This window comes from Serinus canaria, chromosome 20 (genome assembly GCF_022539315.1).
Source record: "Serinus canaria isolate serCan28SL12 chromosome 20, serCan2020, whole genome shotgun sequence".
Lineage (NCBI taxonomy): Eukaryota > Metazoa > Chordata > Aves > Passeriformes > Fringillidae > Serinus > Serinus canaria.
In genome coordinates this window covers 10,269,310-10,285,476 of record NC_066333.1, presented here as the reverse complement: position 1 = coordinate 10,285,476, position 16,167 = coordinate 10,269,310, and the positions used below count along the sequence as shown (strand labels likewise).

Sequence of the window (16,167 nt, the reverse complement as noted above, 5' to 3'; positions counted from 1 at the left end):
TTTTCTGAGACATAACAAAAGAATTAATGGATGTATGATCTTGAAAGTGCATGGAGAATACCCTTTCCTAGTCTCCTGAGGAAATTCTCTTCTTAAAGTAAAAAGATAATTATAAACTTCCCAAGAAAAAACAAAGGGCATCAGGGAGAGCCGTTAGGCAGTGAAGAATCAATAGACACACATGCTGGTGTTCAGAAAAAATGTCCAAGCCTGAAAGAATAACCAGAGGACTGATGCTTCTGGTGCAGAAAACCAAAGTCCCTGCAACCATCTCTAGAAAAGGAGGTTATTGATCATACAGTGCACTGACATCTGACAAACCTTCTTCAAATCCTAACTAGATTTGCCAGGGAAGCTCACTAAGAGGTTATCTTCACGTCAAAGCCCTTTGGGCCTTAAGCTCTTGAGCACACACTCATTTGTAGCAAGATGCTGCAAACATTTGACATGGCAGAAAAATCTGACAGTAATCCTAAGTGGGCTGTACCATATTAGCAGGAGAAAGCTTTAGAGAGAGTCTTTTGGTATTGTCAAAAGAGATTCTGTTGCAGCAGAAGAGAAAGTGAATGTGTGTGTAAGGTTATGCAAGTTATCACACATACCACAAAAACCATCTAAAGCCATGCTCTGTAACTGATTGGATCAGGTTACACAGGGACGCAGAATGACAAAACCTTTATAAAAGGACAATGTTTTTAAGACTTTTCCATTACAAAAATGCTGGAATACCAGACTGAAAGCTGAAGAAAAAGATAGCTGCCAATACAAGCTACAGGAAGAGCTTTTAGAATAAGTGGTATATGTGACAGGGTCCTTTACTGCAGAAAAGGGAAAGATAACCTGGTATTGACATCAATGCTGTCCAACAATCCACCATTCCTCCTCTTCCAGTAATTGATCCACCTGGAAAAACTCCCACTCTACAGGAATGAAAGCCCAAGGAAAGCAGAAAGAACCTATTGAAGTCTACTAGTCTACTGCAGTTCCATGAAAATCTGGGTCATTAAGGAAACCTTCCCTAACACTAGACAGTTTCTAGCAGATTTAGAATTATTTACACACAATAAAGAGCAGCCTCTGTAACAAACCAGATGAGTAGCAGCTCATGAAGGACCATCTATACAACAGCTCATGAAAAACAGGGATTACAAATCAAGTCGAGTAGAGCAGAACTGTAAATGGTAACAGAAGTGCAGATTAGATGTTACTGAAGACACACTACTTTGTACTTGAGGAGAAATGTGCACCACTGTTAAGTATATATTAGATATACTTCAGTTTAGGTACTTAGAACCTCAGGAGACCTGTGCTGCACAAGTCCAGGAAAAATTCTACTTGAATTTTCTTGCCAAAGCCTTTGACCTCATCAGGAATCTGAGCTTTCAAGTTTCATCAACAAACATGGTTGTTTTCCAATTTCTATAAAGATACCTCAGCTCCACAAGGATAAGCACAGTGCCTAAGAAGTCTCCACAGTGCAGGGATCAGGATGTATCAGCAAACCCAACAGCTCAAAATGACCCCACGACCATGTGAGTCTGCAGCTGCTCCAGAAGTGGCTGCCCTGCACTGGCACGACGAGGTCAAGCTGCACAAGCACAAGGCAGTGGTAGGCATGTTCCCTGCTGAGCTGCAGGTCTGCAGGCTCCATAAAACTGCCAGGCAGTGACAGAGCTGTCCAGCACATGGCACAAACCTGTGCCAATTCCCTCATGCCTTGCTCCAGAGCAACGGGCACCCCCCAAAGCCACAAGGCTGAGGTCCTGCACACAGCTGTGCTGAGCACACAGGACACCCTGTGCCCAGTGAAAGGGACCTGTTAAATGGTCAGCACCTGCTGCATTGAAGGTGTTCTACAACTTACCATGAAAAAAAACATGGTGTGACTGTCAGGTGTTGCTTCAGAGCACCTCTAATACAAAATACTTGGAGTTTCTCCCGACAGGCACTGAAGACTGGCATGGCACAGAGTTTTAGACAAGAACTACAAAAGCAAATTCCATTTCCTTTTCAACTCATATCATTCTGGAGTAAAGGAGAATTCCACCCAGACACAGTGCCTAAAAGTTAAGATACAACATACAACAGCAGCAGTCCATTGTTGGCTACCACTACTCTATCCAGTGTGCACACACGGATTCCAACCAGCCACTATGGTCTCAGAAACATTAATTCTTCAACAGCTGACTTATGATTGATGTCAACACAGGTGAAAAATACATTTGCAAATATCCTCAAGAATCCTCACAGCAGCGCACAGAAAGTGCATTTTGTACAGATCAAGTACAAAAGTTCACATTATGAAAAACTGCTTGTTTTTCTAACAGAAAAAAAACCCTTGATTTAATTTTAAAAGCTTTTGCTTACTCTTACTATGCAAGAGTTCTGTTTCAAACACCACAACTGAAATGTCTAAAACTGTACTGTCTAAAAGGTAAAGAAGTGAATAATTTGTAAAGTATTGATTCACAAACCTTTTAAGAATATAGTTAAAGGAATAATGTCATGTTGGAATGCCAAAAAGACACTGCATTTAAGAGTGATCCCATATATAAAAAATCTTACCTGCTCATTAGAAGAGGTGTGTAAGAATTGTTCTGGGAAATACACCATTTTATATAGCAACAATTGACAAATGCTTCAACAACAATGTGATTTGCAACTATTTTGACTTCTCTGGAAAGCTAAATTCCTCGAAAGTGTGTTAGCATTCCTTTCTAGTCAAGGATACAAAGCTAGAACACCAGAGTGCTCTGTCAAATTGCAACCCAATCATCACACAAATCTGTCTGATGTCGAAACAGCTAAGAAAAACACTATCAAGAGCTAAACCAATTGCTTTAATTATTGATCTCCAAGCAATTCAGATGCAGCCCTGCCATTAATTTCAATGTACTTAGATCAAACAACAAAGCAATTATACCAAAATCAGATTTGGGTTTGAGAAAGGAAGAAACAAAATAAAGTGTCACTAATTCTTTACATCTGTTATTTTAAATAGGAGGTTTTAAAACTCAACCTGTCTTTATTTGTGACAGTTTGTTTGTACCAAGGTGTGTCAACATTAGTGCTGTTCAAGCACCTGAAGAAATGGGAAGGCCGAGTTACTTTGCATTTATTACGAGAGTCTGCACAGAAATACTTAATGAGGAGTAATGCTTTAAATCAATGCTTTCTTCCTTCTGAATGCAACAACCTAAAACAACTAAGTCTATGAGAAGCCATGAAGAACAAATTTCTTTTAATTTGTCCCCACTGTGATTGGCCTACTCAAGGTATACACTCTGTAATTTTAGCTGATGCCACCTTTCTAGCTGAAGCTGTGGAGACCCAGAGCTGGACAATTCCACTGACTGACAGCTCCCCAGGGCAGCCTCAGCACAAACATTCCCTCCACATCCTCCTCTGTGAATTCATGCCTCTCTCACTGCCCATACAGAATCATTCTGCTTTGAGAATATGCCAAACACTACGCCTGCAAGTTCAATACAAACCATCAACTGGGACATGATATTACATGCCATTTGGCTGATAGCAACATTTATTAAGTAGCTCTGCTTTTGCAGTTAGTCTGAACACAGGAGGAGAATTATTTTCACACCTGTAAGCTTGAATTCAGAACACTTTTCAACAAAATCAGGTTTCGTTTTGATTTTTACTAACCATCAAATGCACAGTCCTGAGTAATGACTAAGCTTAATGACTGGGTATGACTAACACTTATAAATAATTAGTGCCTTTTCTCCCCCTCCCCCATGCAGGACAGGGAAGGAAAGAAAACCAAATGATACACTGACAAAAAAGGAAGAGAGAAAGGAACTAAGAGGTTGAATCTCAAGGCATGAACACTTGTATATTCTTCCAATCCACCCGTAATACCACTGCAAACACCACTGCACGTATGTCTGTTAAAAACTAATAGCTCCTCATGCTTGTCTTTTAACTTCCACACAGCTCAGTCACTGTCAGCCTCCCTACTCCAGATCTCTTCTCTCACACTGATCCCTCCACAAACACTCTTCTGGTCCCCTCCATCGACTCTTTTGCCACAGGTGCTGCAATTCCTCAGTGCTACTCCTTGGAGCTGGCACTTGTGACTCATGAGAGCACAACTGGTCCCACTCGCCACACCACGACTCAGGCTCAAAGCACCTCATGTTATTACATTGGGAGAGAAGCTCTAAACTGAGCCCTCCCTTAAAGAAATGTTTGATTAATAAACTGAAGGAAGGTGTGCAGACAACTTAGTACAGCCTTGCTGCCCTCCAAACCCTCTCAGAAAGACTCGAGCATAGCACCACACCTCATTGCCTGGCTTTTGTTTATACTCTTATATCTGGAGCACACATTTTTCAATTGCACTTGTTGTCAGCACAGTCTATCCAGCATGTGCTTTATTCTGCACAAAAGCACTGTGATAGCTTTTAACAGTTCAGCTACTCTCAGAAGCATCTATTAATCAAGTTATAATCATAAGTTAGACCATTTTTACAAGAGAGGCTTACTCAATTCAATACAAATCTTAGGACAGTCATGTCAGTCATGTAAAATAATATTACACACTGCTGTGAGTTTTATGTTATTCATTGTCTAGGTACTGGGTTACTGAAAAATACATTTTGGTAAGGCAATTTAAGGGAAAAAGCATCAAAATTAAGATATATATAGCATTTATAAGTTACAAGTCAAATTTATAAACAGAGATCTACCATGGCAAAAAGTTACTTAATTTTCATCAATATACTTTTCCAAATCCCACAAAAAGAGCTTGGTATCCAAACTGGACCTTGCACTAAATTCTGTACAAATACCAAGTAAAAGCACCATCCCTATTTAACCTATTTTACAACACATTTACACATTTTGCTGAGCATCAACCTTTGATGTTCAAAGTGCAACTTTCTGACTACTGGTAATCTAAGTACAGAAACCCATCATTTTTAAATGTTATTTTGAGTCTGACAACAGTTGCAGACCCAAAGATCAGATACATTTGTACAATACCTTAAGACAGCTTTACTGAGGTGCTGAACAGATCTCATTGCAGGTGTATCAACTCCTTATAATTATCACCTCTTTCTTGATTTCTGATAGATCTATACCATTATCCAGTGACAATAATCAACATTTTATTCTCACAAAAAATATTCTGTATTTTAAAAAACCCTTAAAGGCACAAATAAGACCTCAAGGACAATTATTATCTTTTACATTAAATTTTATGCTAAAGACACCTGAAGAGAATTACTCCAAGAGAGGAGGGTTTGTGGTAAAACACTGGCTCTCAGTTGAGACACCTGTACCTCCAGAGGACAACCAGCTTTTCTGGGAAGAAATTCCCACAGATTAGAACTGGTGTAAAAATTTCCAGAGTAAGCTGAGATAAAACTGTCCTAGAAGATTTAAAACAACCAAAAAGCTCTATTCATGTGTCTATGGCAAGAAAAAAAAAAAAGCCTAATTTAATCTGAAATACGGATGTTCACATAATCTTTACACCTGTTTAATTACAACCTGTACACAGACCAGGCTGTATCAGCAATTTTGCTTCTCTTAGAAGGAAGCAGATACAAGAGGGCTGATACAATTATTTGCACACAGGAACAGACCTGTGGCTGTGCAAAGAAAAAGCCCTTTGTCACCTGTGAGCAACACTCTCTCCCTAGTTTGGCCTTCCTTCACACAGAGCTTTGGGGTTCATAACACACCTGAAATAACTGTACATTGACCAGGACTAAAACTCCTCTCTATCATTGTGATAGATACATGTGTATCTCCTCAGTTATGAGAAACTGTATTTTCAAAATTCTTATCTTCATGCCACTACCTCTCCAAATCTTTCACAAGAGAAAATGTGCCTAACAAAGCTAAACTTGCTAACAGTCTTCCAATTAGCAAAAGCCTTTTTTCCTTATATGAAGCAATGGCAACAAAATAAAGGAGAAGTTTCAGACAGATTAATGGAGTTATAAACATTCATAAAGTTTCAATACAAACAACAATCTTGACAAGAGTAGATATTTTTACATAAAAATTATGATTTTGAATATTTCTGACCAAAAAAAAAAGAACACAGTAAGAAAAAATATTTAATGTTCTTTCTGAGCAGACTCAGTATTGGTCACACAGTTTTTACACAAAGCAACCTTTCCACACACCAGCACTTTCTCTTTCCTTGAACCCAGATATTTTCAACTGTGTTCTAGAAAAACTTCATAAATTTTTTAGAATTACATTTACATATAATTTCCCAAAACAGGAAAGACAGACAACAGTAAGAGTTCTCATACAACAAAATGCTTCATTTGAAGAGTTTGTGATATAATGTGTCTCCTATCAGTGGCCCAAACTCATGCATTTTCACATCACTTTGCTAACAGGGCTGCAGCATTCTCTGTTAGTAAGGGATTCAAGTCCTGGGCAACTTTCAAATTTGTGGTCCTCAAACCAAGAAGGTTTCACAAGCAACCTGCTTAAATTTCCAGAGATGGAAAACATGTAATTTCTTGTAATTTCAAAAGAAATAAATCACTTCTGGTTATTGACCAATAACCTTTATCACAAGGTTAGTGATACCCAAAAACCCCAGAAGATCACAATTTAAAGATCATACAGACATATCCATACATACACTTCCAAAGGCTGTTGGGAACAGTATTTTTCATAACAGAACTGAACAATATGTAATCAGAGTTAATAGCTTTCATAGCTTAACAGAATCACAATTATAGTCCCATTAGATCCCATCACTTAACGACACAGTCTTATCAGATGTGCACAACATCAAGACATTCTTTTTAACAGAACTAGAAAACCCTACTGCACAGCTCTCTGAGGCTCAGGCTCTTTGGGGTACAAAGCCAAACATGCAGGAGTCCTCAGCTAGGGAAGGTGCAATGCGAACAAACACAACTTTCAGTCTGGTGACATATGGCAATCTGATGTAGCAGATTCCAAATAAAGCAGAATGTTCCTTTTGCTGATGCATGATTTGAACATAAAATCCACCCTGCACCCAGAAGAGTTCTGCAGAAGAGATCCACGGTCATCTTCCAGAAAGACAGATACTGCTTTACATGCCAAGTACAGGACTCCCAAGCTCTAATCCTGGCAAAATATCGATTCCTTCATGGCCTTTGGGCAAGTCAGAACTTCTCTAACTTGCTCTTCCCCCAGCTCTAAAGCAGAGTTTATACTACTTCACTTACCAATCACACAGGCAGGTTGCAAGGATTAAAGCATTTTGTAAAATGCTTTGAAAGTAAAACATACTGGAAGTACTCTAAGAAACCCCCATTGTCACGGTGCATTGCAGACATTATTTTTAACAAAATCAAGCCATGCCAACACACTTAACAGGCATAATATTGGCAGCACATGCAACATACAGGGAAACTATAATGAGGATATGTTTGAACTCGCTTACTAGTCAGTGAGAAATAGAAACAACCACATTCCACTACTTCATAGTATTTCCCCTGTTCCTTTCTGTGTTCCTTGTATTATGGGGTTCTGATGATTTCCTCATCTATCTACATCCTAGTTCCCTCAGGGATTTCTCGGGTACACGTTTCAGGTACAAAGCAACCCAAAGAATGAGGCACTCAGTATGAAAAAGTAACATAAATTGCTTGCTTTGATTCTTCTCAGTTGCCACCCTTCTCCATTTTTATTCACTCTCCTTTGCCCAACCACCTACTACCCCAACTCCCAACTGAAGGAAATGGAATTACTCCTGCAGAAGTTATTTTTCAGTTACTCCAGCTCTCGAAAGTACAACTGCTCAAGTCAGAAGGACCCAAACTCATGCTTTAAATTATGTGTTCAGGCAGTTTTCCCATCCAAAAGCCATCATAACCATGGCCTGAGTTAGAATCCTTCTTGGATAGTGAACACAAGCTAAAAAAAACCAATCTGCTTCTACAAAAAAGCTCCAATTTAACACCAAACAAAGTTTTGAGCCTCTAAGGCCATGAAGAAACCCTTGAGTGTGCATATACATGTTGACCATCTCCCAGGATGTGCAGATGTAGAGCTGATGCTCTTTTAGGTATCCTTTGCTTCTGGAAAGCATCAATGGTAGGTTTTAACCACTGCTAGAGTTCAGAGCTCTGGAACATCCCACTTTAAAGGGGCTCCTTTAACAGCAGTTTCTCAGTCTATAAAAGGCCTATCCTGCCCTCACCACAGAAAAGGCACATGAGATGCCCTTCAGAAAGAAAGCAACAAAGAAATCTGTAGTCTCATCCCCTATCATCAGCTACTGGCAGATCCAACTGAGTTTTGGGAAAGTAATAAAGAAGTTTTATTTTTAGATACAAGGCAAAACAATTCTCTTCTACAACAGCTGCAGAACTGCACCACTGCTAGTGGGAAAACTGGTCATGACAGTAGAAGTTAAAAAAAAACAAAACAAAACCATGATGACACCCCATCCTATCTGCTATCTTCAAACAGGACTACATGTCACCAAACCATATTTAATTAGGAAAATGCTAGTCTTTATGATCAAGCCACCAAATTTTCATAACTACTAACAGTCATTCAGAAGGTAAAAGAAAAGAGGGACAGAGGGAAGTGAAAGTTTCTAGATTTCAATTTCACCTAAGCTAGTAAACTGTCCAGACCTACTTGCTCTACGCTATTCTCACTGCATCCATTCAGCACTCACCAATCTACTCCTTTCTCTAAGCAGACACCTTAAAAACTTATTATGAGATGCTTGTACATAAAGATAAAGGAGAAGACAGTAGCAACACAAATTTACAAGAAGAGAAATCAAATCCTTGAACCCCAAGCTGACAGTACTGCTGGGCAAGCATAAACTCACACATGCTGGGCTTGTACTACAGAACTACTGGACAAGATGGAGTTTTCAAAAATTATTTTAAAGTACCCAAGTTTTGCCAATTTACAAGGTGATTCTACCCTGTGTCAGCAATGACCTCTAAACACTTTACACACTCTTACAATGCAAAGATAAATTTTAGTGAATAATCCCAGTTATACTTTTCTGCAGACTTTTCTGAGCACCTCTAATAGTGGAACATTGACTTACCACTTTAACAAACTCACTGATTTTCTACCTCTTACCACATTATTGTACATAACACATTTCTCATTACTGAAGTACTCAGAAACAACAAGCTTCATTCAATTTATTTCCAGTCAGTTTCAGCAGTGTTGCATCCTTAAGGCTGTATTGTGTAAACTTTTGTTCCTACCCCTTACAAAATTATTTCACAGTATTTTAATCTCTTTTCTATGAGGGTGTGAATAAGGTTATTTTGGGACCATCATTACCCAAATCTGTCCAACTGGAGCACTAAGTCCCAAACACAGGCTCCTGAAGAAAAGACTAAGGACAACAATTCTCTTCCTCAAAGATGCCAAAGTGGAAAACCATCATTAATACGCAGATACAATAGCTCAGTTCCTTGCAGAAGAAATACACCAAAATCCAGTAAGGTCACCACAATTATGGCCCATTGGCTCTTCAAACATCTCCAGTTTGGTCAGTCAAGGTTTGCTGCACAATTGCCTTGATGCAATACAAAGCATTATTCTAATAGTAATATATTTGAAAGACCATTGATGGAGTTTATTTTCCACACGGTCTTTCAAAGAAAACATTTGAAACCTTGTAAGGTTTCTGATTTTCAAGTCACAGCTTATAACTCCTGCTGACATTTTACATTGTGCTTTCCATACATGTGACACTGTAACTGTATTTTGGAGAGCTAGAAACAGTAATTCTGGATAAGAAAATAACAGTAAAATGCGTGCTGTCATGGTCAAACCTTCCATCAGAATTTTCTAAGTGTTTGTAATTCTTGGTGTAAAATGCTGTGTGTGCAGTGTATGATTTCAAACTGCTTCAAGCACTGTCATAGAAACTCTTACTAGCACACACTATTAACTTTTAGAAACAAACTTGTGAATGCAAATTTGATGCATGCAGTAGGTGCACAGCACACAGGCACCACAGCTGCAGCTTCACACTACCAAACTGCCTCCAAAAACCTGGCCTAGATGCTGTCATTTAAAATACAATCTCAAAAGCACAGCCACCTATTCTCCTCTCACTATGAGTGTACCTGCACTCTGCTGAAGATCACAGCAGCTTCACGTGGCCAGATTTGCAGAGGTGCTTGGCCCTTGTGCCTGAGAGATGTTTGGAAGAGCCCAGCATCTTAAGTGTTTTGAAAGACACGGTTTATGCAAAGCATTTTTAAAGCTGGTTACTTTTGCAAAGTATAAAAAACAAACTTAAGCAATGTAAAAGAAAAATAATCAAGTCCACTAAAAAAAAAAAAATTTCAATACTAAGCCTGTCTTATCATGCAAGAGCTCAGTTTCCAATCTCTACATATCCAGTCACATATACTTGCTTATTTTAAGTCATACTTATTCTTTTGATGTCATAAATATTTCTTTAAGTGTGGGGGAAAAAAAAAAAGCTTAATAAAATAGTTCTTAGAACCTGTATTGTTTTACTCTGATCTATCAAGAACTCCAAAGGAACAATTTATGGTCCAATTTTGCTTAAGGACTGGCAATGCTGCTTCCAAGAGTAACACATTTCAGGATGCTGTGGCAGTCTGAAAACATCAGCCACCTGAAAAAAGGTCCCACTGGACTCCACAGTAGTATCTTCCCTCATAATCAGGTTTATAATGCAGTATTAACAAAAAATGTAGGTATAAATGGCACTAAATTAAACTGGATCAATCCTTTGATACAATATGGCAATAAATAAAATAAAGCTTTTCCTATCTATCAATTTACAGGCTTCAAATCAAGCACCACAATTTCAAGATCTGAATTTTACTGCTATTCTTTAAATTAGCAACATGTCATTCAAATTACTCATACATGGAATAATATTTTACAAGAAAAAAAAGAGGAATATTTATACCACTTAGTACTTGGATACACAGAATGTTTGACAGACTTCATCAAACTACATGGCACCACATACCACAGACAGCATATTACACAAAAACACAGTGTTTAGTATCAGAGCACATAATTCCTGATCTACTTTATGTGACAGGTGCATTGCTCTGAGGTTGGTCAGGAGTTCCAAGAGATGTATTTTACTAAGAACACTTGTATTTTACTATGACCACCTACTAAAACCACCACCAATTTCATTCAGTGTTAGTAGCAAAATTCAATTAGCTGTTCTTTGCATACTGCCCTGAAAATAGTGAGCACTAAGAATACAGCCCTAGTATGTATTATTATGAGGACAGGAAGCAATGTGTAGGTTCACAAGTATTTGCAGTTAAAAATCAAAGTGGATACAAGCAACAAGCCTGACTCAAAATATTAGCAAATATATGACATTAAATCTCCAGATCTGAGATATTTAAGGAGGGACAGAACAATTCTGAGCAAATAAACGCTTCTCATCCTGCTTTTCACACATCCACTGAGTTCAGGACCAGATTCCTTGTCCAGAGATGCTCAGCACTAAGCATGAGACTAGCTACTACAAAAGCTGCAGCCCTAGACACAACAGGGTGAGGTAAGGACATAGGAAGTCTGCCTTTTGTATCAGAATGCCAGTGACTAAAAAGATGATCATAAGCTTCAAATCTGTGAGTTTTTAAGTCAGACTTTGAAGGTATTTAAAGCCAAAGTAGGTAGTTTTCATGTGTTGTATCTGCTGCTTTTCTGTTCATGAGAGCTCTGTGTTAGTGGGGGCACGCAGGGACAGGAGGGAACAAAGCAGCACATAAAGGTTACAAACTGACAAAACCACCTGAAAATTCAAAATGTCTGTTGTGCTAATGAAATAACAATATTTCATTAGATAATGTTCCATTGTCACACTTTGGCAGTTTGCAGCTTCATCTACACTCACATTGGAACAAAGATACCAGGCAGAATTATTTTCAATTACTGCTGAAAAGACTTCTGGTGACCCAAAATCAGACATTAAGTAGTGGAATGCTACTATGCTACTACTACTCAACACCAGACCATTCTCATTGTTACATGTCATGCCTTTTCACAATTCACAATTAAATGGCACAGAATCTTACTTGGATTTCTTCCTCCCTGCAAGATACACACTTCCAAAATAAAACCCCTCAATCCTCTGACTTACCTGGTGGTAACTGAAAATTCTGAATGTTAGTTGGATTCTGAGGTGGCTGAGGCAAACGAGGTGCTAAAACTGTAGGAGTCAAAGTTGCTCTGATTCCACTCGTAGTTGGTGTTGGAGTCCTTGGCAGACTTTGTGCCACTGTATTGGCAGTGCCTTTAGCCATTCCTGTGGGGGTGCCAGGAGCTGCAGGAGGTATCCCACCAGGATTGGGAGCAACATTGGAGAGCCCAGCTTGCATAGTTTGCCCAATAATCATGTTACCCCCTGTAGTACTGGGCTGGCCAGCAGTAGCCAACGTCTGCTGTTGGGATACTGCCTGGACTATAGTTTTAGGAGACTCAGATTTGATGACCTGTGTGGCAGAAGCTGCTGGCACACTGGAACCAGACTGGCTGTTCACAAGTGACGTCTGAAGGGAAACTCCAGATCCCACAGTGGCTGTGGCAACAGCAGGAAAACTCCCCACACTGATGGTTGAATTGATCACAGTATTGCTCCCGTTCTGAGTGGCTGCACCAGCTGCAACCACCGTGGGTCCTGCTGTGTGGATGGGGGGCCTCACCAGCGTTACCGTGGGCGCCCCGGTGCCAACGCTCGGCGGTGGCTGCGAGGAGATCACTGTGGGCGAGGAGGAGGATGCAGAGGACACAGCAGTATTAAGGAAAGAAGTCTGGATGACAGTGTTAGAAGCTGAGGGTAAAACAGCATTAACAGCGTTTCCTTTCCCCACGGATCCGGGTCCATTGTTAACGAGAGGGGCAACAGCAGGTGCAGGAGCGGGGTTGGCAGTCACAGGAGTCCCAGAGAAAGCAGCACTTCCTGTGTGGTGAGAGTTCATCACCACGTTACTCCCATTCAAAGTCTGCACTGTCGTGGTCCCAATCTTGCCATTCCTGGTGGACAAGGCAGTTGCCATGGTGCTGATAACCACCGATTTGCCCTGACTGAGGGTCCCTGGAGCAGCAGTGACTTCCGAACCTCCTGCTGCTGCAGTGGTGGTGCTGGTGCTCGTTGTGGTGGCTCCATCCAGAGCTGAAGTCTGGGACCTGGTGTTATGATTAATAACACCCCCCTGCACTCCTCCTGCCCCTGCAAAACAACAACGAGGTTAAACAGAGCGAATGAGCAAGAAGAGAAGTCCAGCAAAGACAGAATGTTCTCCCTTATCACCAGGTCTTCTCCATCTCCCAAGCTGCCTGCCTGGAGCCAGGAAAACAGGACACAGTACAAACTGAACATGGCTTTGAATACATTATCTTAAAGCCTCCAATATCCCACCAAAACTGGCAGATCCAGTATTAATTGTAACACCCCTGCTTTTGACACTACAGTACAAAACAGGAAAAAAAGATTTAATATGAACCAAGGGAAGTAAGAAGATCATCTAAGACCTCCTTCCCATTCTGGAGCCTGACATCCCATTTAGAAACAGGACTGCAACTGCAAGGGGGGAAAATGGCCATGGAAGACACAGTATTAAGACATATTCCCTATACCCAGCACATATTACTCTCTAATCCTGTCATCTCCTACAAAGTAAGTCAGTCAGATCAGGAGGCTCAACAACAGCCTTTTCAAAATATGAAAAGTGAAAGGAAAGAAAAATATCGGCCTGGCAAGATAAGAAGTACTGCAAGGCCTGGAGCAGGTTTCTAGAAGACCCCTCTTCCTTATTACAGAATTTGTTCCGACAGATCTGAAGTTCCCACAGCCCGAGATAGTTAAAAATAAATAAATAAAAAGCAAAGCTGGTTTTCAGAAGGGACAAGATGATGTAGCTTCTTGTCCTGAATAATCCTCATGCCCCTTGATAAGGCCTGGTGTTAGCACAAGTACAATGACACACAGTCCAGGTCCTGGCCCTAAGGAGACAGAAACGGGAAAAGAATAGTGACAGGCAGACACTGAGATGCACATTATAAGGGTCAAGGAGATCCTCCTAGAAGAGCTTCATCAATCATAACAGACGGTCTGTAGTATCTTCTTACACTTCAGCAAGACAAAATCAAAAATAAAAAAGGGGGGAGGGGAGGAATTGCAGAGAGATTCTGGGGAGACATTTCTTTCAATCCCCCTGAAAAACAGCCTCCCTCCATTCCCACGTAGTGAGCCCTCAGTCCCAGCCTTCACACTGCCCCCCCTACAAGGCTCACAAGACGAAGGGGGGAATATTCCCAGGCAGCTCCGGGGGTGGGCGGGTGGGAGAAGGCGCTGTGCAAGGTGGGGTGTTGTGGCCTGAATTCCCCCCCTTGCCGGGACCCGGCGTTGTGACTACCCCCCCTTGAGGGCAGAGGAGGAATGGGAGGTCCCCATGCCCCCTCCAAGCCCCTGGAACAAGGGAGGGGGTGCGGAGGGAATATCAAGGCAGGCAGATATGGGGGGGAAGCATTTTGAGGGACTTCCTCCCCTTGAAATCCCCCCTCGCTTCCTCCTCTACAGGAAATAGGTGTCATGATTAATAACACCCCCTTCCACTTCAGCAACAGCGAAGGGGGAGGGGAAGGAGCATTTACACAGACAGCTAAGGCGGCATTATCAAGAGGGAATCCCCCCCATAACCTCCACCCCTGGAAAGGGAAGGGGAGCAATCACAGACGGCATGGGAGGCACAGCCATGACCAAGGGGGTGGGCTCTGCCTCCTTCAGTCCCCGAGATTAACAGAGCCCTTTTACACTCCAGCAACAAGGGCAGGAAAAGCAGAGGGGACCGGCAGAGTCACGGACGGGCACTGCCGGCTCCTTCTGCGGGGCGGCTGCCCCCACACATGATCCAACACCCTCGAGTAAGCACGGGCGAGGAGGGAAAATAAAGGGGAGGGAGCAGAGGCGCGGATACACACCGAGGGGGCATGATGAGGGGAGGCTCTCCCCCGTATGATCGATACCACCCTTTGCACTCCCGCTCCTGCCACAACGAGAAGGAGGAGAGAGGGAAAAGGGGGGAAAGCAGTGAGGGAAGGAGGCAGCGGGAGCTGGGGAGTGGGGGGAGGGGAGGGCCCCTCTCCCTCAGAGCCCCCCACCCCTGCCCACGTTACCTGCTTTTGTGATCTCTGGGGCACTCAGTCCCATCTTGCTGCCGCTGCTGCTCTCTGTTTGGGCATTAGCATTGCCTCCTACTACTACTCCTCCAGGGCTGGGGCTAGGGCTGCTGCTGCTACTGCTGCTGCTCACAACATGGTTCCCCAGCAGCCCCCCAGCGGCCCTCAGGGGCTCCTGCGCCTTGTGGTGCTGGTGGTGGTGGCCGGAGGCCGCCAGCTGGGACTCCAGGGAGCCCACCAGGTCGCTCACCACCTTCTCATCCACCTCCGTGTTCAGGAAAACCTCATCCAGCAGATCCGAGCCCGCCGCCATCTTTTTTTCGGAGGGTTCCTGTGAGCGGCTCCCTCCTCCCCCCCCTCCCCTCTCACGGCTCCCTCCTCCCCCCGCCGCTCACACTCAGCCCCCCCGCTCAACAGCGCACGCGCGAGAGCCCGGCCCGCACATCAGCGGCCGGGCAGGGATTCCGCCCGCCGCTGATTGGCCGGCGCCCGCGCTATAAAAGGCCGTGCAAATGGCTGCGAACGCTTAGTTGGGAGTCGGGCGGCGGCGGCGGCCCCCCGGCGGCCGCGGGCGTGAGGGGGCCGCGGCCCTGTGGTGCGGCCGCGCCGCGGGTGCGGGGGGTTCGGGAGCCGCGCGGGGCGGCGGGGGCGGCCGCGGCCGCCGGCGGCTCTTTGTCTGCCTCGGCCCAAAATGGCTGCATGTTTTCCCTGCTGCTCTCTGCGTCCGGGTCTCCCCCGCCGGCGCGAGTCTGAAGGGCGCCCCGCACCTGTGCCAGCTGCGTGTAACTGATCCACCGGCGCGGCGGGCGGGGCACACGCCCAGACCCGGGCGGGGGCAGCGGGCGAGGAGGAGCCCCCGCGCCTGCCTCCCTCCTGCCGCCGCCGGCGGGGCGAGCCGGGGGCTGCAGCCCCTCGGTGCGGCCGGGCCGCGGGGGCGGGCGCGGGGCGCGGTCTGACTCAGCACGGCCGGGGCCAGCTCCGGGAAAGCGCGCCCGGCTGCGAGCCCAGCGC

General features: G+C 43.4%; 1 protein-coding gene across 2 annotated transcripts in view; it reads right to left on the bottom strand.

Moving 5' to 3' along the window:
* TAF4 (TATA-box binding protein associated factor 4) overlaps positions 1-15,525 on the bottom strand; it is a 36,696-nt gene extending 21,171 nt beyond the window's left edge. Inside the window, exons 1-2 of one of the 2 annotated variants that reach the window (XR_007779192.1) lie at positions 15,154-15,525; positions 12,119-13,207 (exon numbers count right to left, since the gene is read on the bottom strand). Coding sequence is in view for 1 of the 2 variants with exons in the window: in XM_009093127.4 (XP_009091375.2) it covers positions 12,119-13,207; positions 15,154-15,469 (1,405 nt within the window). In the remaining variant the exon portion in view is untranslated. The remainder of the gene's footprint in view (positions 1-12,118; positions 13,208-15,153) is intronic. The other variant, XM_009093127.4, reaches the window with a different exon arrangement.
* Between the last annotated feature and the right edge of the window lie 642 nt (positions 15,526-16,167).